Below are 23,248 nucleotides of genomic sequence, written 5' to 3'. Positions count from 1 at the left end.
GGCCAGGGAGACACAGGCAAGGATCAACAGGAGCCAAGCCTGGTTCCACCCCCGTCCTCACTCTACCCTCAGTCTCTTTCGCTTATCTGCAGTGAGGACAGAACTGATGCAGAGTCCCTGTCCTCACCCTATCCCGCCTCTGCTTGAGAAGGGTGAGGCCGGCAGAAAAGACATCTTTTGCCTAAGTGATGTCTGAAAGTCCCCCATTCAAAGCACCTTTCGCTGAGGTTAAGCATGGCTCTGTTGCCATTACTCTTGGCTGAAAAGCCCCTTCTGGCTCAAGGGAAGTGAGGGCAGAGCACTTCAGGGGTTAAGGGGGCACTCCGAGACCTTAGAGAGAATCTGTCCTGGACGAAAGCATTCTCCCAACAAGACTCCCCTGAGCCCCTTCCGGAGCAGCTGCTGTCCTACCTAAGGGCTTCCCCTTTGCTCCAGGCCTGCCGAGGGCCCCCGCCTCTCTCCCGACCGGCCCCTCCTCCCGCGGGCCGCCCAGGATTGGAGGGCCGGGGGCGGGCCGGGGGCGGGGCTGGGCGCCCTTCATCCCGCGCCGCCGAGCTCCGCCGTGGGCAGAGCGGACAGCACCGACTCGAGCGGAGCACCGCGCGTCCCCTCCCGCGAGGCCAGGTACCGCTGGGGGCGCCGACCCCCTCCTAGGGGCACCGGACGGGCGGAACCCTACTGTCCACTTTCGCGTCCGGATCTGGACTCCGGGCAGATCCCCTCACCCGCCCTGGCTCCGGGCAGGCGCCCCAGCCTCCGGGAAACCAAAGCCCGGAGAGCTGCAGGCTCTGGGGACCCGCCAGCTCCCAGCTTGAGCTGGTGTCCCGCGAGGAGCACCTCGTCGTCCCGGGGCCTCTCGCAGGGCCGGCGGGGTCGGCGGTACCCTGAGCCAGGGTCACGGGACGCCTTGTCAGGGGCTGGGGTGGCGCGCCGTGGGCTTGCTGAGGCACGGCCCACGGGGACGGGCTCGAGAGGGTCCCAGAGGGGGGCCTAAGAGGGCCCGGGAGCAGGCCCTGGAGCGCTGCCCCGTCGGGCGCCCTGACAAGCAAATCGGCCTGGCTGGCAAGGCGGGCGTCAGGGTATATTTATCCTGCTGCCTTAGGCAGGGGCTTGAGGGCAGATCCGGCCAGGCTTCCTGAGGGGCTACGGGACACACGTTGGTCCCAGAGCCCATGCCATTTGCAGCCACGCCAGCGGGCACGGCGGGCACTGGGCGAGTGTGGCTCCCCGGACTGAAGGCGGGGCTTGGTCTGCGCTCCTCCCCGCCACGCGCACTGGGACCGAGGTGTGAGAGCTGGCAGCGGCGCAGGGGCGGAGGGGAAGGACTGGGACTAGGTTCGCAGGAGCCCGCCCTAGCCCAACTGGCCCCTTCGATTGGCCACAGCAAGTGCGTGCGTTTGTTTACACCCGGTGGAGAGTCCAGGGGAGGGGCTTATGGGAAGTCACCCTCTCCACCCGCCTCCCCACCCCCACCACAGTCACCTGAGCCTTGAGTCCAGGTATATGCTCCGGGACAGGTCTGAGGGGGACTACGTGAAAGCTCTTCGCACCGTGGGGGACACCTCGACCCAGGCCCATCCTTCCTTCAGCCTGCCAGTCCTGTCCTTCCTTCCACGACTGCCTTGGGCCTCTGGCTGGCCCTGAAAGAAGCCCTTCGTCTTTAATGCACAGTCTGGCATGGGGGCTCACTTCCTTCTGGAAGGGAAGCAAATCCCTCAGAGGTTCTCAGTCTGGAGCATAGAAAGCTGGTGGGATCCAAAGACAGGTCCACTTTGAGAAGGGGAGGCTCTGCACAATCATGGAAGGCTTCCTGTAGGAAGAGCCAAAGGTGGGGAAAATCAGGGGTAGATGAGGCCAGACCTGGCACATCTCCAAGAGGCCTGGAATACTTGTAATCAGGAAGGAGAATCTCTGGCTCCTTGAGGTTGAGCTGTATGTCTCGGAACTTTATTCTGCCTGGGCTCATAGAGCCCTATCCTCACTGGCTTTTCAATCCACCTTTGGTTCAGTACTGGTTCTGTGGGACCATGTCACAAACACCCCCATGAGGCTCCAAGTGGCAAGATCTTGAGAGCTGGTTGCTCCTGTCCCAGTGCAGGCTCCCTAGCAAGTAGCCTTGGTGGTTGTTGTTTAGTTGCTAAGTCATGTCTGACTCTTTTGCAACCCCATGGACTATAGCCTGCTTGGCTCCTCCGTCCATGGGATTTCCCAGGCAAGAATACTGGAGTGGGTTGCCATACCCTTCTCCAGGGGATCTTCCTGACCCTGGGATTGAACCCGCATCTCCTGTGTTGACAGGCAGATTCTTTACCACTGAGCCACCAGGGAAACCCAAGTAGCCTTGGAGCCCTGGAGAGATGGAGAAATTGAAGTGCAATAGGACAGACCAGGTGGTTTATGGTGCTTGGGTTGGGGCAGGGAAAGTTTTTTGAGCTGAACTGAGCGCACCCTGAAAGTCTGGTCTGGGTAGGGGGCAGGCACTCAGTTTGAGGCGGGAACCGTTTTAGGGGAATGGTTGGCTGCAAGAAATGTACAGTTGTGGCATCTGTGCACACAGAAAGCTGGGGTGGGTTTGCAGCCTGTACCCTACTAGGTGAGGGGCGCTGCAGGGGGATGTTCTCAGGCAGACATGGCTGGGGAACCAGATGCCACCTGGAGCAGGTGAGATGGCCTGGAGGCTTGCCAAAGACTTTGAACCCATTTCGTTCATTTCATATTTACTGAGTGCCTACTGTGTGCCCCCTGCACACTGTCAGGTGGGTGGAGGGCTGGACTTTGACTCTGGATAAGAAGACTGATGCAGGGTGGGGGCTCTTTAGAGGACCAGGCAGGGTTACTGGGGGCCAAAGGGAAGGACCAGCTGCAGGGCAGGAGGGGCTTTCCGGCCTGTGGCCTGGGGTGGCTTGGATTTGAATTTCCGCTCTGCGGGCCACGTCCTGTACACAGCCTCTCAGCCGGCACGTCTACACGCGTGCGTGGCTGCTGAGGATGGGGTCATTCCAACTGACGGTTCTCTCTTGTAGCTTTCCTATTGTGCGGGTACACAAGCCGTGGGTGCTGGACTTGGGGGCTCTGAGTTTTCTAGCTCGTCCTGGCCTGTGGCCCCATCCTCTGAATGTCTCCACCTGGCTAATGAGGGCATAACCTGCCCTCATAAGAATCCAGAGATGCTGTGGCGTCCCACTGGACCTGCTGCCCCTCATCTGGGCCTCTGGCACCGCCCACTTCTTGCTCCTTCTGGGGCACTCTGTCTGGTAATTCCGGCTCTCTGTCTGTTTCTACATCTAGCTATCTCTAACTGATTGGCCACCTCTGTCAATCCGTCTCTCACTTGTCTGGTTGTCTGTCTTCCTGTCTGAATGCCTACACATCTGTCTCTCTGTGTATTTTTTCCTTTTTATATCCCTCTGTGTGTATGTATGTGTGTGTGTTAGTCGCTCAGTCATGTCTGACTCTTTTGTGACCCCATGGACAGTAGCCCACCAGGCTCTTCGGTCTATGGAATTCTCCAGGTAAGAATACTGGGTGGGTAGCCATTCCCTTCTCCAGGGCATCTTCCTGACCCGGGAGTCGAACTCAGGTCTCCTGCATTGCAGGCAGATTCTCTGCCATCTGAGCCACCAGGGACGCCCTTGTGTCCCTCTGGGTCCATCTGTGTTTCTTATCTCCCCCGCCTCTGTCTGTCTCTTGGTCTGGATCTGTTTGCATGAGCACAGATATCATGTGTGCGTGTGTTTTCTCCCTCTCTCTTCCTTTCCTCCAACTCTCTCTGCTTCTTCCTGACATTGGATGGTGCCTCTCCTCCAGGCTGATCTTGTCTTGTCTTTTGCCGCCCACCCCTCCCCATCAGGGTCTCCAATGAGTCCTGAGCTGCCCCAGGCCCCGGCTCCAGCTTTCTTTGGGGCCAGAAATCCGGCTGTCCAAATATTTGGCCGCCTCCAGGGGATTCCGGGTCAGCAGGGAGGAGGATGGGCTGGCTGGCTCGGGGTCTCCCCTGCCTCTGGGGGGGCCGCAGGCACGTGATGTCCTGTCCTTTGCTTCAGCTGAGCCTCGGGCTGCACGTCCTTCTCAGCAGGCTGGCAGTGGGGGGAAGGGGGCTGCTGCTGGCCCTGGCTGAGTCTTGAGCCAAGAGATTCTGACCACAGCTTCCACTGGGTTGGGGGGCAACCTGAGCAAGGAGGGTTCAGGGTTAGGCAAGAGGGGAGGCCTAGGTGACTGGGGATAGGCCCAAGGGTAAGCATCTGTTAAGTGTTTAGAAAGTGTACCCTGTCACAGGGAAGTCCACCTTCCGGCCCCAGCGGGGGCCCTCAGATCCTCCTAGGTGGTTCCGGATACCCAGACACGGAAGCACGGGGCCAAGGAGCTAGAGGGTGAGGGTTGGTGTGGCCAGCACATGGCTGTTCTGCACCACTTGCCTTCCCCTGGATGTGGCCCCTCCTGTCTGCCACCCCCCAGTTCCAGCTGGGGGTTAGCCACACATTGGTCACTCACTCAGTGTTGTTGACAGTGAGGGAGTAGTAGATGGACGACTGGATCCGCTGAGGTCAAAACCTGGAGTTGTGCGTCTTGAGGAGGAGCAAAGTACTTTTTTTTTTTTTTTAAGCATCCTCTCCTGTTCTAAACATCCTCCCACATGGCCTGTCCCTAGACCCCTGACCTCAGCAGTCGGCTTCGCACCAATCGCCGTGGCTGTGCCTTGAGAGCGTACAGTCCACACGTGTCCAGCAAACCCAGTTTCTCTGTTGACTAATGTCTGGTCTGAGGAGGTTGTTTTCCTTCTGAAGCCTGGAGAAGCAGGTGGACACTAGGCTGGGAGGGGCATCTCTCAGCCAATGAGGGAAGTTGTAAGGACCCATGAGCTAGAACTGGGGGCAGCCGTCACCCCTGAGCCCCCAGGGATGAGCACAGTGGAGCCTTAAGCCAGGCCCGCTGCCTCTGCCCTGAGATCTGAGCTGAGGTGGGGGCTGTCCAGGCTCAAGGAACCGGGGGGCCATGGCAGCCAGCCCCGTGGGTTCAGTGCCTCCACCAGCGCGTGCAGCCACAGGACTGACGGAAGAAGGACAGTGTGGATTCTCCCTGTAGCTGAGCTGCAGACCCACTTGTGTCCCTGCGCGTGGGGGAGGAAAACCGGGCTCAGAGCCCTGGTGACTCCCAGGACCTGGATGAGGGCAGAGAGACATACTTCCCATAGCGGCTGACGCAAGCAGTGGCCCCACGGTGGCCTGGATTCCTGGATCTTGAAATCTTTAATTAGCCAAACTCAACGCCTGCCGAGGAGGTGTGCCTGACGAATTCTCACCCTGTGATGTCTGCGTGGGCGGACGTTACCTGCTGTGTGATCCCCTTGGCTTCTGGCCCCCGGCTCCCCCCTCCACCTCAGCCCTTATCTCCCAACAGAGCAAACAGGCCCCAGGGCAGTGGCCTGTACCATCGATTTACTGCTTGAACTCATGCTACACCCATGACGGCTGCCGTTCTGATGATCCGCTCAAGGCTGCCGTGATCTCCCCACCCAAGAGCCTGACCCCTCTCTGGGGGCCTGTGGTCTGCTCTAGGGGCAAAGTCCTCTGGGAGGCGCCTCACTCTGTCCCCACTTTTGGTCAAGCCTCACAGAACCCCCGGAGGGCAGGAGGACACTGAGGTCCCGAGTGAGGAATAGTTTGTCCATGATCCTACCGTGAGGCAGGGCCAGGTCAGGCCGCAGACCCAGAGTGTCCGCCCTGAGCTTTCCCTGCAGTGGCTCAGAATCTCCTGGCTGCTTTCCTCAGGCAGGGCTAACTCCTGAGTCTACCCAGATGTCTGAAGCAAAGAGGCCTGGGGACGTGGCAGGCCTGAGAGATGGGAACAGTCAAAAATGGGCTGCCAGCCTCAGGGAATGGTTCAGGGTCCACATGTCAGGCCAGTGCTATCTCTACCCTGCCTCCACCTCCAGCCCTTAGTCCTGCCTTAACTGAAATCCAGCCTCCTTGACCTCAACTTCAAGGCCCTGTCAGGCTTGTCTATGGCCACAGAACCTTCATACTATCCTCACAGCCTGCCTCGAGGCCTTTGCCCATCCGTGCTGTGCACGTTGCTTGAGCTGCTCTTTCCTGTTTCCACACCTTGAGGGCTCTTGCTGGAATTTCAGAACTGGCTCCCTCACCTCTTCCTCCAGGAAGCCTTCCTTGATGCCTCTCTCTCTCTCCTTTTTTGAATCCCAGCACTATGTGGCTCCGTTACAGCAGGAGCCATTGGGTAGGGGATGGGGGGTGGGGAGTTTGTCCCTTCCAGACTGGAAGCCACTTGAGGAAGGGTATTCTGTGTCCTCTCTGGGATCTCAGGCCAGCCTGTGACCTCAGGTCCTGCCGAGGGGTTGGGGAACCTGAATCGAGGGCCTCGGGCACCTTGGCCATGACCGTGCCAGGCGCTATGGTCTCCCTGGAGGCAGTGCTTGGCTGCTAGGGAAGAATATTAAGGCAGAGAAGAGTGTTTTGTCCAATCTGCTGACTCAGCACACCCTGAGGGCCTGTCCCAGCCTGCCCAAGGCAGGAGGCCCGGCAAGGGTAACCCCAGCTGAGAGCCGGGGGGCACTCTGGAGTGACTCTGGAGATCAGGTGTGGGTGTCCTTGGAGGGGTGCTCTCAGTGAGGCTCAGGGCAGGGGCATGAAAAGGACAGGCCGACCTGGGGGACTCTGGTCCAGGGGAAGAGGGCATGAGAAGAAATCTCAAATTGTCATGGTCCTATGTGGACAGGCTGGAGGAGAGAAAGATACAGCTGCCAGCATCAGAGGAAGGAGAGCCAGGGTAAGTGGTCCAAGGGTGCCAGGTATGGGGTCTTCAGGACTGAGGTACCTAGGATGGGAACTCTGCTTTGGGGCTGCGTGGGCAATCACAAAGAGGTCCTTTGGGCAACTCCATGTGGTTGCTGCCCCAAGGACACCAGGGCCTGTGGCCTGAGGCTTGAGTCCTGAGCTTAGCCTCCCCTCCCCACCCCAGCCCTGAATGCTGAGTCTGAGACCCCTGGTACTCTAGCTTTAAGAACGCACTTGACACCGTCAGGATCTGGGGGATTTGGAGCGGGATGCCGGGTTCCCAGGCAGAGGGACTAGTCAAGACTAGGCTCTGGCTGACCTGCCTGGCAGTGTTGCAGCCTCCCTGGTCTCTGCCCTGGCCTTCTGTCTGGCCTTCAGGATGTCCTTAGAGATGCTTGGGGGCACTATGCCCAGGTACCTTCTAGACATGGGGTAGGTGGCTCCCAGCCCCAGTGATGGGAGAGGAGCCAGTAAGTTGTCTGGGCAACGGGCAGAGTTGGGCAGAGGGAGGAGGGGATCCCTTTGAGGTGCAGCAGAGCACAGGGAAGAGGAGACTGATCCAGTGGTCCAGGCCCATCTACAGCTGGCCAAGGCCCTGAGTTCCTGACCTGGGGCTCCAGGAGGTGGGGAGTCTGCTCAAAGGGTGGGCACCTGAGGGTGGGGGCTTCCCCAGCAGGGGAGGAGAGGCTTGAAAGAACATGGCCCTGAGGCCAGGGCTGTGTGGAGGGTGAGGTCTGTGTGGCCCAGAAAACTGGGCTCTGGGGGCTCCCATTTCCTGGAAGGCCACGAGGGCACTTTGCAGCCGAGCGGGCAGGGCCCAGGTGTCCAGCCACCCAGCACCGCCTCAGGCCTCCTGACTCCGGGGGGGTAGTCTCTGCGCCTGCCGTTCCCAGCGCCAGCTCTCAGCCCACAGAGGACCTTTTGTTCTGGCTGCCAGCAAAGCCCGCCGGGCGGCTGGGAACAGAGCCCACAGCCCTCGCCCTGTCCCGAGGCCTCCAGCCGTCGGGCAGTGCCATTCTAGGTTGGCTAGGAGGCCCCTGGCACATAGGGCACAGGAAACCGTCTCCGGGTATTAGTGTCATGGCAGGGGAGTCAGTCTAGGGCCCACCCCTAGAGAGGGGCCTGGAGGCCTGGGACTCAGCACCCTTGGGCTGTGGCAAGTCAGGTCCTGCAGCTGACCCTTACTTCACAGATGGTGAAAGCAAGACCCCCAAAAGACGTGCCTGGGCCGCTAAGTCTATGCGGCAGTGGGGGGAGGGTGAAGTGCTGGGTACTGGCTGAGGTGTCCCCTCAGGGTGGCCTGGAGGGCTCAGGGGTGCGAGCTCTGCCCCGCAATGGCAGCTTCCAGGGACACAGTAGGCAGACGCGAGCGAGTCTGTCCTCTGTGAACTGGGAGGTGTGCTAGAGAGCAGCCTTCCCGTGGGAGTCTGGGCCGCGAGCCCAAGGAGCGGGGATAACCAGGACTCTCTGCTGTGTAGACGTCCGACAGCGTCAGCGTGCGGGCTGGTGTTCCTGTGGCGGTGGTCCCAGAGCCATGGAGGCACCTCTGCAGACGGAGATGGTGGAGTTGGTGCCCAATGGCAAGCACTTGGAGGGTCTCCTCCCAGTCGCCACCCCCACAGCTGGCGGCCAGAGGTGAGCGCCGGACCCCATCGTGGCACATGGCAGGGCAGGGTTGGTGGGTTGCGGGCAAGAGTCTAGAGCTGAGCTGCGTGCCCTGACCTGTGCCTGCAGGGTCGAGGGGCCTGGACGGAGCTGTGTTGAGGGCGAAGGCTTCCTACCAAAAAGCCCCAGCAAGGAGCCACACTTCACCGACGTGAGCAGGGGTTGCAGTTAGGGGCTCAGGGGCATGGGAGCAGTGATGTGGTGCGCCGGGAGGCCGAGGGACAGTGAGGGAGGGAACGTTGGCTTGCCCTCTGCACCTCACTGACTCACCCCACCCTCCCGTCTCACTCTGGTGCCTGCAGTTCGAGGGGAAGACGTCATTCGGGATGTCTGTGTTCAACCTCAGCAACGCCATCATGGGCAGCGGCATCCTGGGGCTCGCCTATGCCATGGCCAACACGGGCATCATCCTTTTCCTGTGAGTGTCCTCAGCAAACCTTCTAAAGACAGGAGCCCCAAACAGGCCACCAACCCTGACCTCCCAGGACCTGTCAGTTTCCTATCCCAAGACCCAGGCTGCAGTGGGTGGGCACTTATACTCACCCCAAACCATAGCTGGAAAAAAAAAAAAAAAAACAGCCCCGGCCAAATATACCTCATTTCCTGGTAAACCTGCTGAGATCATGACACGGGGCCAGCCAAACAGGCCTGAGTCTGTCCTACCACATTTAACACGTGATGGATGAATCCAGTGGCCAGGCCGTATGTGGGTATACGTGTCCTTACCTGGGAGTTCTGCCCTGCAGCCTAAATGGAAAATATGTTTGTTCCGAGATATCAGTGAGAGGTGGTGCTCAGAGGGTCTCTTTTGAGTCCTGACCACCCTGGGTCAACCTGGGTGGTGTTCGCCACCCCTGGGGACTGTCAAGTTTGCATCCACATATGTTGGGGGTCCAGACACCTGGGTTGCGGACCCCGAACATTCAGCCCCTCCCCAGAGCTCATCATCCCCTGCTTGCCAGGGGAGCCCTAGTAGTCTCTTTTTATCCACCTTCCCCAGGTTCCTGTTGACAGCCGTCGCCTTGCTGTCCAGCTACTCCATTCATCTGCTACTCAAGTCCTCAGGGATCGTGGGTGAGCCCCAAATTTGCCTGTAGCAGGGAGGAGTGGGCTGGGGAGAGCTCTTCTGACTGTCCTGGTTCCCTGCCCCCACAGGCATCCGTGCCTATGAGCAGCTGGGCTACCGCGCCTTTGGGACCCCAGGAAAGCTGGCGGCTGCCCTGGCCATCACACTGCAGAACATCGGAGGTGAAGCTGATGGACGGGGCGACAGTGGGCAGTGCGCAGGCTGAAAGCTAGCGGGTTTGGCTGACCTGCCCTTCTCCCCACAGCCATGTCCAGCTACCTGTACATCATCAAGTCCGAGCTGCCCCTTGTCATACAGACCTTCCTGAACCTGGAGGATTGGACCTCGTGAGCCCCAGGGTGGGGCGGGGCTGGGTGAGGGTGGGAGGCTCTGGGCTACCCCTCCTTGCCTACCACCACTAGCAGAGCTCAGGCTGGACTAGTGGGAGAGACAAGCCAGGGTGGAGTGGGGGACAGAGAGCTGCTAGAAAAGCTAACATTCACCTCGGGGAACCTTCCCAGGAGAGCCATGTGGGGCTGGGAGGTGGGGTGAGGCTGAGCAAGCTGGCCCCGCCTAGCCCTGGACCCAGCCATGAGCACGGAGGACCTGAGAACCTCGGGCTTAGCTCTAAGCTCCTGCTATTCCTGACCATGGCTTGGGTGTTAGCTTCCCCCCACCTCGCCCCAACCAAGAAATTAAGCCCACAGTGTCCCAGTTGCCTATCATCAGTTTAGCCAGTACTGATGGCATAGCCATGTTTTGTGGGTAAGAACAGAGAAGAAAGCCAGGCCCTGCCCTTGGAAACACAGCCCCAGCAGGCAGAGGGGCCGTGTGGCTGTGAGCGGCTCCAGGTGGAAACAAACAGCCAGGATTCGGTGCCCAGGCCCTGGGGGCCTCTCCTGCGGAGTTGGCCTTTGGACTTGCCCTGGAAGGAGGGTCTCTTTCCTCATCCCTATGCCCACTGTCTATTGAGGGTGTGGGCCAGATGACATAGGATGAAGGTCCTGGTCCTGGGGCCACCACAAGGAGCTCAGGTGGTTGGCAAGTCCCTGAGACCCCCATGGAAAATGCCTCACCACCTCCCCAGACCCAGGTTTTTTTATCCCACCCACTTAGGGCTACTTCCTGGGCAGGCTGGACCCAGATCTGTGCGCCCTGGGAAAAACAGCCACAGTGACTGTAATCGTGATGGTTACCAAGCGGGAGCTGCGTGTGCTAGTCCTCACCCTGCCCCGGAGAATGCTGGGAGTGGGCCCATTTTGCAGATGGGGAAAGGGAGACTCGGAGGTGGGGGACGAGTCTTCTTCAGAGGTCGCTGCGTGGTGTCACTCAGTGGTGACCCCGACTGAGGGCGAGGCAGCCACGCCACTGTAACCTCGGCTCCCCACTTCCGCCCCTGCAGGGACTGGTACACGAATGGGAACTACCTGGTGATCCTGGTCTCCGTCGTCGTCATTCTGCCCCTAGCCCTGATGCGGCAACTCGGTGAGTGTGGCAGCGCCAGGGCCTGGGGCCTGGGGCAGGCATGGGAGGGCCCCTCCGACTCACATGCCCACTCCCCCACCTCACAGGCTACCTGGGCTACTCCAGCGGCTTCTCCCTCAGCTGCATGATGTTCTTCCTAATTGCAGTGAGTCACCCTCCACCCGGGGAGGGGGCAGGTCTTTCTGGGCAGCCTGGGTCAGAAGGACAGCTCCACGCATCCTGATCTGCACGTGGCTTCACAGTGACTTCCCAGGACCCCTGCCTGGCCCTGATGCCCTCTTCCTCTCCCTGCGCCCTCTCCACCACCCACCTAGGTCATCTACAAAAAGTTCCACGTGCCCTGCCCGCTGTCCCCCAATGCGACCAACGTGACAAGCAACATCAGCCTCGTGGAGATCGACAAAGACGAGGCAGGGCTGCAGGCCAAGACGGAGGCCGGGGCCTTCTGCACCCCAAGTTACTTCACGCTAAACACTCAGGTTGCAGCAGGCCAGGGGAGGGGCAGCAGGCCTGGGAAGAGTGTGGGACTGGTGAGGGGGTGGCCTGTCCTGACACAGAATCTGTGTTTCTTCAGACGGCATACACCATCCCCATCATGGCTTTTGCCTTTGTCTGCCACCCTGAGGTGCTGCCCATCTACACGGAGCTCAAGGAGTAGGTATCCATGTATGGGAGATGGGGAGGTGCTTCTCCCTGGAGTGAACGGAGGTGGTCCTAAGCGGGGAGGAATGTCAGGAGCCAAGTTATTTTATCCAAGGTCTCTGTGGCTGCCAGAGGGGTGACCGGGGGCGAGAAGGAGGCTCCCTGAGCTACCAGATGGTGAGAGTGTGTTGCCAGAGAGAGCCCCCAGGACACCCGGGGGTTTCCCAGTATTGCCCAGCTCGGCACCAGTCCCCTCCCCTGCTGCCCCGTAGCCCCTCCAAGAGGAAGATGCAGCGGATCTCCAACCTCTCCATCGCCGTCATGTATGTCATGTACTTCCTGGCTGCCCTCTTCGGCTACCTCACCTTCTACGGTATGGCTGGACCGTGGGGGGCAGAGGCAGAGGCCAGGCTGGGGGGCAAGGGGCTGGCCAGCGGCCACAGCACCCTGCGTACTATAGGCGCTCATTAGGTCTGTGATGCCTGTCTGTGCCCTGCGGCTGTGGAGGTGAGTCGGTTGCCACTCCCCACAGTGTCAGGGTCAACCCAGGCTCAGAGCCCAGCCCCCTCCCTGGACCTCCTGCTGACCACCCTCCCTGCCTGCCACAGACGGGGTAGAGTCGGAGCTGCTGCACACCTACAGCAAGGTGGACCCGTTTGACGTGCTGATCCTGTGCGTGCGCGTGGCTGTGCTGACGGCAGTCACACTCACAGTGCCCATCGTTCTGTTCCCGGTGAGCCAATGTGCACGTGGCCAGGCCCACGGCGGGGTGGCGGGGGTGGACCGAGGCGGTTGACAGATTGATGACTCTCCCCGCCCCGCTTCCCAGGTACGCCGCGCCCTCCAGCAGATTCTGTTTCCCAACCGAGAGTTCAGCTGGCTGCGGCACGTGCTCATTGCCGTTGTCCTGCTCACGTGTATCAACCTGCTGGTCATCTTTGCCCCCAACATCCTGGGCATCTTCGGGGTCATCGGTAAGGGGTCTGGCCCTCCTGTGAATGGAGGCAGGGTGCTGCCCCAGGCAACTTCCTCTCTGCAAACCCTGGCAGATTCCTGAGCTCATCATACCCTACATTTAAGAGATGGCTGCCTGCCATGTGCACAGACAGCTTGGCCTCCCATCTGAGATTTGTTCTTCAGGGTCTCTTAATCCATTTTGAGGGCTCAGAACCACCGGGTCAGTTACCCTTGCTGGTGGTGTTGGGGGATGGGGTGGAGCTCAGGGGTCAAGGGGCCTCCACAAAGGATCTCATCAGGCCTTTTCCCCACCCCACATATAAGGAAGTGTACAGTGATTCAGGGAGGGCCATATAGCTATTAAGCGGAGAGCCTTGATTCAGCCCCAGGATAATGGAACTATAGATTTGGGCTTCTGTCCAGCTGTCCCAGTTGGAGCTCTGAGTGGGAAGATCAAACAATTCTGACATCTTTGGGGTGACTCAACTCAGGAGTCTGACTCTTCAACTCTGCAAGGGCCAACACACTGACCTGGGGACTGAGTAGCATTTATATCATAGACAAGACTCTTGGTTCTATATGTCTGAAATCTGGCTCAAAATGAATTAAGCATAAAGTAATGCATGGGCTCAGCTGATTGAAATGCCTTCAGGAATAGCTGTATCCAGCAGCCCAATATCCTCAAAGCTTTGTCTCTATCTCTTGGCTTGTCTTTTTGCTATCTTTCACTGACAGAGTCTTCAGATACCAAAAGCCCTAGCCTTCTATCCTGGTGGATGGAGAAAAAGGGGAGGGGCTGACGGACTTTCCAGAATCAGGCAGAGTTCTCAAGTGGAGTTTCAAGTTGAGACTCCCTCATCAAGGAATGTTTGATCTCATTAAAGTGTCCCACCCTGAACTTTAGTCAGTAGGTGGAAGTGAACCAACAGTCGTGATCTTCGGTCGCTCAGTTGTGTCCGACTCTTTGTGAACCCATGGACTGCAGCACGCCAGGCTTCCCTGTCCTTCACTGTCTCCTAGAGTTTGCTCAAGGTCGTGTCCACTGAGTCAGTGATGCCATCCAACTATCTCATCCTCTGTGAGCAGCCAACAGTGGCCATGTCTTTGCAGGTGCCACGTCTGCCCCGTGCCTCATCTTCATCTTCCCAGCTATTTTCTACTTTCGCATCATACCCACTGAGAAGGAACCTGCAAGGTCTACCCCCAAAATCCTGGTGCGAAGGGCCTGGAGGTCGGTGGGCTGGTGTGAGGCTGAGGGGGTCTGCCCTGACCTCAGGCCTGACCCTGACTTCTGACCCCACAGGCCCTTTGTTTTGCTGCACTTGGCATCTTGCTGATGACCATGAGCCTGAGCTTCATCATCATGGACTGGGTCTCCGGCACCAGTCGGCACGGAGGGAGCCACTAGGATGACCCCCGCATCTCCTCTGTCTCCTCGTCCTCCTGCCCAGACTCCTCAGTCCCTGCTCCCACCTAGTGGCCAGTCGGCAGGGGGGAGGACAAAGGCGTGCTGGGCACTGGCATCTGGCCCTGCCCAGTTTGTTAGCGCCAGGACCAAGGCCCTCGGGCCACTACCCCACTGAGCTCCTGGGCTGCCGGGGCTTCCTGAGCTGGGAGCAGGGTGGGGCTGGACCCCTGCTCCCTTCCTGTTGCCACAGATCCCACCCAAGCCCCTTATCCTCTTTGCACAGGTGCATAGACTGAGGCCCAGCGGCTGCCCCCTCAGGTCCCACAGCCTGTAGAGGGCGCGCAGAGCTGAATCAGCCTGCAGTCACCCCCCACCTTGCTGCCGGGCCATGGTCTGCACCCTGGGGCCTCATCTCCCTCAGCCCACTTGCCTTTCCTCCTTCTGTCCCTGAGGCCCCTTTCAGGCACTGGGGCTCAGGCCCTTGGATAATCTAGTTCTCTTTGCCCGTCCCCCCCCCTCCAGGAGCAGACAGCCCCCTGGCCCCTGCAACCCCCGCGCTGGCCTCACCCTATCCCTGAGGCCAGAACTTGGTTTTCAATTGAGGTGGGCGTGGGCACCCCCAAGGGACCTCTTCTCTGGCCCTTTGCCAGTCCTGGGGAGGCTGGGACTCCCCCCCACCCCAACCCCAGGCCACAGTTCACATTCCACTGCTGGGAGAAGAAAGAGGCTGGGGCCCAGAGTGTCTCTGCCCCTGGGAGCCAAAGACCCTAGGGGCCAGTCTGGGGCAGGGGTGGAGAAGCTGGCAGCCCCCTTTTATAAATATTATACATAAGACCAGCTGTGCTTTATATTCTTGATCTCCAGGGTGCCTGGGTTCCTGGAAGGTGGGTGGGAGCTGGGACACGGATGCTGATGGAAGGCCACCCTGCCTGTTTCCCTGGGATGAGTGTGGGACAGGGTGAGTCCCCTACCCCACCCCGTCCCCTGCCTCCCAAACCAAGCAGCAGCATGCTGAGACCCAGTGCTGGGCCTGGGCCAGGCTTAGCACAGACCTGCTTTCTCACGCGGTGAGGTGGGGAGGAATTAATGAGGCCCCAGGAAATGGGACAGAGAGAGGCCTCCGGAAGGAGGCAACGTGAGGTGCATCCTCAGCAGCTTCAGGGAGGGTCTGAGCTGGGGGCAGCTGAGCCCTGCAGAAGCCCCGCAGAAGGGCCCCCTACCCTCCCTGGCTGCCATGTCAACCCTCTGTCAATGGCTTGCGTCTGGGGACAAAAGTCCTGGGATCCTGGGCCCTGTCTGGATCTTTTATTACTAGTAAAACCTGCTGCGAATAAAGGTGGGTTAGCAAGTGCCTGTATGTGGGGCCTGAATTCTGAGAGGGGGAGTCCAAGGCAGGGCAAGAGTTCCAGGGATGCAGTGGCCCCGGGTGCCCCAGCCTGGAACAGGGGGCCGGCTGGGAAGCTGCCTGTTGCCTGAATCAGCTGGGACCCAGCGGGATGGAGCTGCCCAGGCCTTGGCATCAAACCCTCATTAGGAAAGACCCCGTACCCGGCTAGGCGGCCGGGGAAAGGGGCAGCAGGAAAAATCCAGTTTGAACTGGCAAGGCAGCTGCCAGGCTGAGAAACCCCTGAAGAAAGAACTTCCTCAAGTCGGTAGCTGCTAGGCCCATGGCAGTGCCAGCTGATCAGAGGGGGGCTTCCTGAGTCTGGTTCTCATCAGTCCCGGGCACCTGACTCCAGCCTGGGGACTCACCCAGGAGCTCCGTGGCCCCAGGAAAAAACTGGACACTGGCCTAGAGGTGGCTGCAGCCCAGAGTGCCCCCGGTGAGCAGGGCTACCCTCTGCATGGGAATGTCTGGCTTCTTCCTCATCTGCTGGGGCCATGGCCCTGCCTGAGACCCTGGGCTCCTGGGGAGTAGGAGGCAATAAAGGCCAGGGTCCATCCTGCTGACAGACCCTGGGAGTCTTGTCTCATACTGCTTCCATCCAAAGAAGGTTGCAGGCCAGAGCAGCCACAGGACCGCCTGGAATCCCTTAAGAACCCCAAGTCTGGCTCCAGGCCTCTCAGATCAGTAGCTCCACCCAGCCCTCCCACCCACCACCCTTACACACCCACCCACATATACACATATGGGGTGGACCAAGGACTCTGGCCCATTGGAGGCCATCTCTGCCTGCCCAGCAAGGTCTCCTCCAGACTGATGGGTGGGCAGTGGCTCCAGGGGGAAGGGGGCAGGCACTATGGCTACTACACTATGTCCAAAAGTCGGGTGCCCACAAGATGGATTGCAAATGAGGACCTCTTTAGCCCTGGCTGTCAAGTTCTAAGCCGTTCAGCCTCTGTGAGGATGGGTCTGCTGGCCCTTGGCCATCACTAAGCACTTTTGTGTGTTTGGAAGAATTTCTCAGGACATTTTTCTTCTTTCTTGCTTTTCAGAATTGCTCTGAAAAAAAGTTGTTTTTAATCTGAAATGTTAACAAATTAGCAGGAATTCCCTGGCGGCCCAGTGGTTAGGACTCCATGCTCTCACTGCTGAGGACCCGGGTTCAATTCGTGGTCCTTGGTCGGGGAACTAAGATTCCACAAGCCATGAAGCATGGCCAAAAAAAAATTAGAGCAGCACAAAGGTCGTCTATATTTCTTTCCACCGCTTTCTTTATGACTGCTTGCAGCAGGAAAACAAGATGATATAGACCAGGAAAAAGGGCCAAAGCATGGGCCTTGGTCTCCCTGACCAGCAGCTGCCTCTGCCTGCACCCTTCTTGCTTGTGTGCACATGCACAGATGCACCTAACAACTGAAAAAGAATCCACTGTTCATTCATTCGACAAGTATTTGTTAAGATTCCCTATGTGCCAGGCACTCTTCCAGCACCTGTACATACAGCAATGAACAAAGTGAAGACCCCTGCCTTTCTTGAACTTATATTCTAGGTGGGGGATTAGATTCAGACCAGAAACATGAAACATAATCAGTTAAGTTATATCATTTGTAAAAAGATTATCAGTAGTACAGGGAGTAAAGATGGCGTGGTAAGGGCAATGAAGAACAAGGGTTGGGGAACTTCCCTGGCAGTCCAGTGGTTAAGATTCCACACTCCCAATGCAGGGGACACAGGTTCAATCCCTGGTTGGGGAACTAAGATCATGAATATTATGCAGTGCGGCCAAAAAAAAAAAGGTTAGGAGACGGATCAGGTGGGCCTCACTGAGAAAGGCATCTTTGATCAGAGATTGGAGAGGGAGGAAGCCATGCAGATGTCTGCAGGGAACATTCCAGCTAGGAGGATCAGCCGGTGCAAAGCCCTGAGGCAGAATGTGCCTGGCATGGGAGAGGGGCAGCCAGGAAGCCATGGAGACTAACGCTGAGTGAGGTTAAGGGGAGCAGAAGAGACAGTGGTGGCTACGGAGGGGATGTTGTGGGACCTTGTCAGCCACCTTCGGATTTTTCTCTAGAAAAGGTGAAAACCGAGGCCAGGTCCTGAACAGAGGAGGGGGCAGGATCTGACTCAGTAGCAGCTCTAAGTTTTAAATGGATTATTCTGGCTGCTGCATTGAGACTAGACTCTGGGGTGAGGGCAGGGAACCAGAAGGGTGACAGTGACAAGGGCTGTTACAGATGTTCCAGACATGCATGTCAGGTGTCTCAGCCCAGGTAGGGGCACAGTTAGGGTGAGAAGCTGGGCATGTCCTGAAGGTAGAGATGGCAGGGTTCCCTGATGGCTTGGGTACGTGTGTATGAGGGGAAGGGCAGAGACAAGTCCAGGGCGACTCCAAGCTTCTACTGTATGTGCTGAGGGAGGCTAGAAGAATGGGAGTCTTGGGAGGGAGATCAGTTTTGCCCATGAAAAGTTTAAAACACTGACTGGACATCAAAGTGGAAATGCCATTTTTATGCTAAGGTGTGTGACTCAGGTTCAGTAGAGTGACCTGTACTGGAGCCTTGGCTCTGGGAGGCAAAGAGAGTGGATTGGTGCTTGAAGCCAGGGTTCTAGATGTGATGGGGACAGTTTGGGTTTGGAAGGAGGAGGGGAGCGGTAGGGACTGAGCCCTGGAACATTTCTCTGTCGGGAGGTAGGAGAGATGAGGTGAAACTGCAAAGAAGCTGGTGGGAGCAGCCAGGAGATGGGAGGAAACCCAGGAGAGTGCAGGTTCCAGAGAGACAGGCAAGCATCAGCTGCTGGTGGAGGTGAGGGTGGAGCACAGACCAGTGGGTCCAGCAACGTGCAGGTTACTAAGGACCTTGACCAGGGATTTTTTTGTGGAGGGAAAGGCAAGCCTTTCTGGAAAGCGTAGAGGAAGGAGAGGTAGGACCTAGAAATAACAACCGTAGACAATTTGTGTGAACTTAGAGGAGCAGGGCTGACAGAGACGTTTAAGGAAGACTGGGAAGAAGCAGCAGTTATTGAGAGTATGAGATAGGAAGAAGCTGGCAGGGTGGTGGGTTGGAGGCAACGGAAGGACTTCTGGGCCAGAGCCCTGGAAAACAGCACATGGAGATCAGACAGTGGCATCAGGGGGCATGCAGCGTGGCCAAGCCAAGCGCTGCTAACAAGGAGCATCCTGGGTCCAAGATGAAGCCAGGGACCTCGAGGAACAAATACATGTGCTTAGTTGCTCAATTGTGTCTGATTTTTGCGACCACCAGGCTCTTGTAGCCCACCAGGCTTCTCTGTCTATGGAATTTTCCAGGCAAGAATACTGAAGCAGGTTTGCCAGTTCCTACTCCAAGGGATCCTACTCCCGACCTGTGTATGAAACCCGTGTCTCTTGCATCTCCTGCATTGGCAGGTGGATTCTTCACCACTGGGCCACCTGGGAAGCCCCCACAAGGAGCATATGGAGGGACCCAGAAGACTCACTCAGGTCTCAGCCTTGACTTCCTTTAAAGTCATCCAGCAACCGACTAACTTTCAAACATCGTTGCTGCTGCTCAGTCGCATCTGACTCTTTGCGACCCCATGGACTGCAGCCCGCCAGGCTCCCCTGTCCATGGGATTCTCCAGGCAAGAATACTGGAGCGGGTTGCCTTTTTTTTTTTTTTAATCGTGGAACAGTAATAATAGACTGCATGCTACTTATAAAGAAAACGTAGCCCTGGGAAATATCGGAAAGAACAAACGACTTTCAAAACCATACTAGGCTGCAAACCTACCCTGCCACCCGCAGCCGGACCTGGGACTGGATTAAGTTTAACCCCCAACATCCATCGACTCCCAACCCAGCATGTCCATACAAGGCGGCCTCTGCTGCCCCCTGGCGGTCAACGGCCAGAGTCTGGGCTGTGCGGTGACTCAGCCCATACATTACAGAATCTTGTGGTGGGGACGCTCAGCTGCAGCTGTTCAGGGAGCCCTGAGGTTCCAAGGCTGTCCAAGAAAAAATCCTGGCTGGCGCATGGGAAGGACGCAAGCAAGAAGGCTTCGGGCCGGCCAAGAGAGGGGTGGGGGCTTCATTCATTCAACACTGGGCATCTTGGGCAAGGAGTAGCTGCCACTCTCACGCTTGGCCAGGTCCTTAGGGAACCAGGCCTTGGTCCCTTTCCCCATGAGTTGCCTGACCTTGGAGGGGTTCCTGGCGCAGAGGAAGGGGCTGGAGTCCCAGACTCACCCTTAACCGTGTGTTCTGAGAGCCCCACCAAGCATCACCCAGTTCGTCTCCTTATCCTGTCCACATCTCTCCTGGGGTCAAGCTCATCAAGGCACCCGGAGCCCCCACATCGCACCCGCACGCGGCCCCCGGCTTAGTTTACGGTATTGGCACTGAGTCACCCCAGCCGCGGGAAGCAGGGACATGCCCACCAGGATAATCAACCAAAATCAGCTTCTAATCTTTGCTCTGAACTTGGGAGATGGAGGTTAGAGAGCGTTCTAGAACGCAGGGGATGAAGAAGGCGGAACCAGAAGAAGCAAGGCACACGTGTCGTGGCACATTCTGTGGCTGGGCAGCTAAGGCTGGGGGCAGGCGGGGAGGGCTGGGGTCAGAGCTAGGTGAGGGCCTAGCGGCTCCACGGACGGCTCTGAGCAAGAAGACGCCGAATGGCTGCTGCCCTATGGAGGGAGAGCCTTGCTGGCCACCGAGTGGGCAGATATCGACAGAGGCAAAGGTTCAGGGCTGGAGGCAGAACGAAACTGGAAGGCAGAACTGATGCTGGCGCGGGCGGCAGTCAGAAGACTAGAAGACCGCTCTAGGCCAGCCTCGTCTCCCGCGTTGCGCTAGAGATCCGCTAGAGGGCGCCGCTGTCCCGCGAAGCCGTGCTTGGTCTCTGGCGCCGCCCAAACCCCGCACTCCAGCCTCGAGAAGCCCCGGAAGGGGCGGGGCGGGGCGCTCCGGGGCCACTTCCGGCTTCAGCTCGCACCGGAGGCGTGGAAGTGGGGGCGGAGGGTGGGAGATGGGGTGCGCAGGGACTCAGAGGGGTTTGGGTTCCGAAACTTGGGGAACGTTGTCAATAAGAGGGAGAGGGAAGTGTGCGAGGAAGCCTTGGTGGGCCGAGGGCAGGCAGTGTTGCGGGGTCGGGGTGGGGAACAGTGTCAGGAGGCCAAAGCCGAGGGACGGCTCTGATCTGCAAGGCTGCACCCTTGGTAGCTCTTGGCCCCCACCTAAGCCTCCAGCCTTTTCCCTTGTGAAATACAATCCTGGAGCTCCTGGGAGGCTTGGCGCTGCCCAAGACCTGAGGGCAGGGCAAGGAAGGCTTTCCAGCAGTGGAGTAGAAAGGTGCTAAGAGCTGGGGAAGCAGCTAGAGGCGGCTGGGGAACACTTTCAGCAGATTTTCTTTAAATGTTGGAGCAATGTCCGTTTGGAGAAGAGGCCAAGCCTGTGGAGAGGACTAAAAGGGGACTAGTCAGCCCAAACCTGCTGGAGGAAACTAGCTCAGCCCAGTTATATGTGCCCTGGCCACCCCACCCCCCACCCCACGTCCACAGCTACCCTCTCCTAGAGGATGTGGAACAACCCTGTCTCCATAGGTTTCACTCCATCACCCTCATCTCCTGCACCACATGGTGGCCACCCCATGCCTTCTTTCCTACAATCTCTATTGTCCACAGCAGCCAGAAAGAACTTCATTTTTTAAAATAATTTTATTTGTTTTTGTCTGTGCTGGGTCTTCGTAGCTGCATGGGCTTCCTGTAGTTGCATTTTGCCAGCTTCTCAATAAGGTGGCTTCTCTTGTTGTAGAGCACAGGCTCAGTAGTCATGGCTCATGGGCTTAGTTGTCTCGCGGTATGTGGGATCTTCCTGGACCGAGGATCAAACCTGTATCCCCTGCATTGGCAGGCAGATTCTTTACCACTGAGCCACCAGAGAAGTCCCCCATGGGGAGCTTTAAAATAGCAGATCATGTCACCCATTCCGAAAAATCCTCCAATTGTTTTTGGGTTTTGTTTGTTTGTTTGTGTTTTAGGCTTGCACTGCTCGTGGGATCTTAGTTCCCTGACCAGGAATTGAACCTGGGCCCCAGCAGTGAAAGTACTACGTCCTAACCACTGGACAACCAGGGAATTCCCTAAAAACCTCCAATTGTTTTCATCACATTTGGAATGAAATTTGAACGTCTTCCTGCCCTGTGGCTCTGATAACCTGACCTGTCCTTACTCTCTGCTGGCACTAGCCCACAGCTGGGCCTGTGTTGGCCCAGAGCATCTCAGAAGTTTTTCTCCAACAGCCTGTAGCTATCCTCAACCAGGCTCATTCCTCTAACTTTGTCTAGTTGGCTTCAGGGCAGCATTTGCTCCCTGCAGTTCTGCAGAGCAATGTCCCAGGCTCTCAGGGCCCAGTGACCAACATCTCTCCCAGAACAAGTCCTGTTCCTCTTCCCCCTCTACTGCTGGTCCATCTACAAGAAGCTCCTGAGCCTTGGTGGCTCGGCCTTGGAGGCACCTCACAGGCTGCTTGCCGTTGCATCACCTTCATTAGGGCTGTTTTTGATCCTTCATTAAATTAAATTCCAGGAAGCAGTGCTAATGAAGGCCCTAACGAGTCGTGGGAGAAGCTTCTAGCCCCAGCCTTTGGATAGCACTGACAGGGAAGGCAAGGCAACAAGGTGAGCAGAGGAGTGGCTCCTGGGGATAAGGCTGATTAACATTTCCCAGGCCCTCTTAAGGATCCTGGGTTTCTCAGGGGAGGTGACCTTTAGAGGCTGCGTAGGTGGCAGACACGGGCAAGTTGGACAAGAGCTCTTCAAGGATATGGAGGGGGTCTCAACTCAGTCCTGGACCCAGAGCCTTGAGGGCTCCCTGGATCCCCTGGGCAGTTCTCCCCGAGTCATATCAGCAGCACCCTGTGAATGCCAAGATAAGTCAGATTTTCAGGGCCAGACATGAGTCACTGGCTTGGAGATGCTGGGATCTGCTGCAGGTTCATATACAGTCCTGCCTCAGCATCTCTTAGGCACTTGGGAACTCCCTGCTTGCACTTCACCTCACTGATGCCTCGTGGCTGCCCTCTCTCACACTACAGACCCTCTTGCTCTGGCCAGGCTGGCCTTTCGGTTCCAGGAACACCCAGGCCCTTCCCGCCCTGCCCCAATGTCTTTGCTGTCGCTCCTGCCTGTCTATCACCCTCTTTTTTAGCTTGTCACATGCTTGGTCCCTTCTCATCATTCAGAGTTCCCCTCCTTGGGAACAAATCACTGTTCCTCATACATACACTTCCCAGTGGCTCTCGTGTCTCCTGCTGAGTTCCTCTGAAACCCTGGAGTTCATTTCTCTGTTGACATGTTTGGTGTGTGCTCCTAAAGGGCAGACTTCCAGCTGCCTCCTTCACCATTAGGTTCTTAGCACACAGTCGTTGAATGAATGACTCCTCCTCTGAGAGCCTCCTGCCCCTGGATCAGGTGGAATCCCCTAGCCTATCAAGCAACTTTTTGGCATGGAGTGCTGGGGGCCTGAGTTCTCCAGGCACCAAAGCCAGTTGAAGGAGGGGGACCCTGGACCCCAAGGCCTGCCAGGCTTGGGATTGTTTCTCTGGGGGGAGGGAAGAGAAGCCTGGGAATGGAGGTTTAGAAGAAAGGGGCAGAGAGGACGAGGTGGCTGACTCCAAGCTCAGAAGTGCTCCTGGGCTCAGAAGCAGGAAAGAGGAAGTGCTGGGGGTGTACCAGGAGGTGGAGCCTGGCCAAGGGCTGCAGGGAGGGAACCAGCCCGGGCCACTGAGATCTGCAGGCAGAAGTCAAGTCAAACCAGCCCAGGCCACTGAGACCTACAGGCAGAAGTCGCTGAGACTCTGTATCTGTAAAGCT

At 57.8% G+C, this 23,248-nt stretch overlaps 1 protein-coding gene and 1 non-coding gene across 3 annotated transcripts; one reads left to right on the top strand and one right to left on the bottom strand.

Annotated features, from left to right (window-relative positions):
- Positions 1-527: 527 nt before the first annotated feature.
- SLC38A3 (solute carrier family 38 member 3) lies at positions 528-14,851 on the top strand. 2 transcript variants are annotated; one of them, XM_061396861.1, is made up of 16 exons: positions 528-624; positions 8,270-8,426; positions 8,526-8,607; positions 8,759-8,874; positions 9,457-9,530; positions 9,612-9,704; positions 9,788-9,869; positions 10,925-11,007; positions 11,094-11,152; positions 11,322-11,486; positions 11,582-11,661; positions 11,922-12,022; positions 12,258-12,382; positions 12,479-12,623; positions 13,717-13,820; positions 13,910-14,851. In XM_061396861.1, exons 2-16 carry the CDS (start codon positions 8,326-8,328, stop codon positions 14,012-14,014), a joined length of 1,515 nt encoding a protein of 504 aa, XP_061252845.1. In that variant the 5' UTR covers positions 528-624; positions 8,270-8,325; the 3' UTR covers positions 14,015-14,851. The 2 variants fall into 2 exon arrangements, with proteins under 2 accessions (XP_061252845.1, XP_061252846.1); XM_061396862.1 differs by lacking the exons at positions 13,717-13,820; positions 13,910-14,851 and adding an exon at positions 13,342-13,534 and having other exon boundaries at positions 531-624.
- Positions 14,852-21,440: 6,589 nt separating this feature from the next.
- On the bottom strand, positions 21,441-21,512 carry TRNAE-UUC (transfer RNA glutamic acid (anticodon UUC)). The gene has a single exon. It is a non-coding gene; the product is annotated as a tRNA-Glu (tRNA).
- Positions 21,513-23,248: the final 1,736 nt, after the last annotated feature.

The sequence above is a fragment of the Bos javanicus genome, chromosome 22 (assembly GCF_032452875.1).
Source record: "Bos javanicus breed banteng chromosome 22, ARS-OSU_banteng_1.0, whole genome shotgun sequence".
Taxonomy (NCBI): Eukaryota; Metazoa; Chordata; class Mammalia; order Artiodactyla; family Bovidae; genus Bos; species Bos javanicus.
Note: the sequence above shows the minus strand (reverse complement) of the source record. Positions and strands in the feature narration are given on the sequence as shown.

Coding starts and splice junctions, on each gene's coding strand:
- SLC38A3 (XM_061396861.1), top strand. CDS start 8,326: ATGGAGGCACCTCTGCAGACGGAGATGGTGGAGTTGGTGCCCAATGGC. Junction 11,008..11,093: donor AGCCCTGATGCGGCAACTCG/GTGAGTGTGGCA, acceptor CCCACCTCACAG/GCTACCTGGGCTACTCCAGC. Junction 12,624..13,716: donor GGGCATCTTCGGGGTCATCG/GTAAGGGGTCTG, acceptor ATGTCTTTGCAG/GTGCCACGTCTGCCCCGTGC.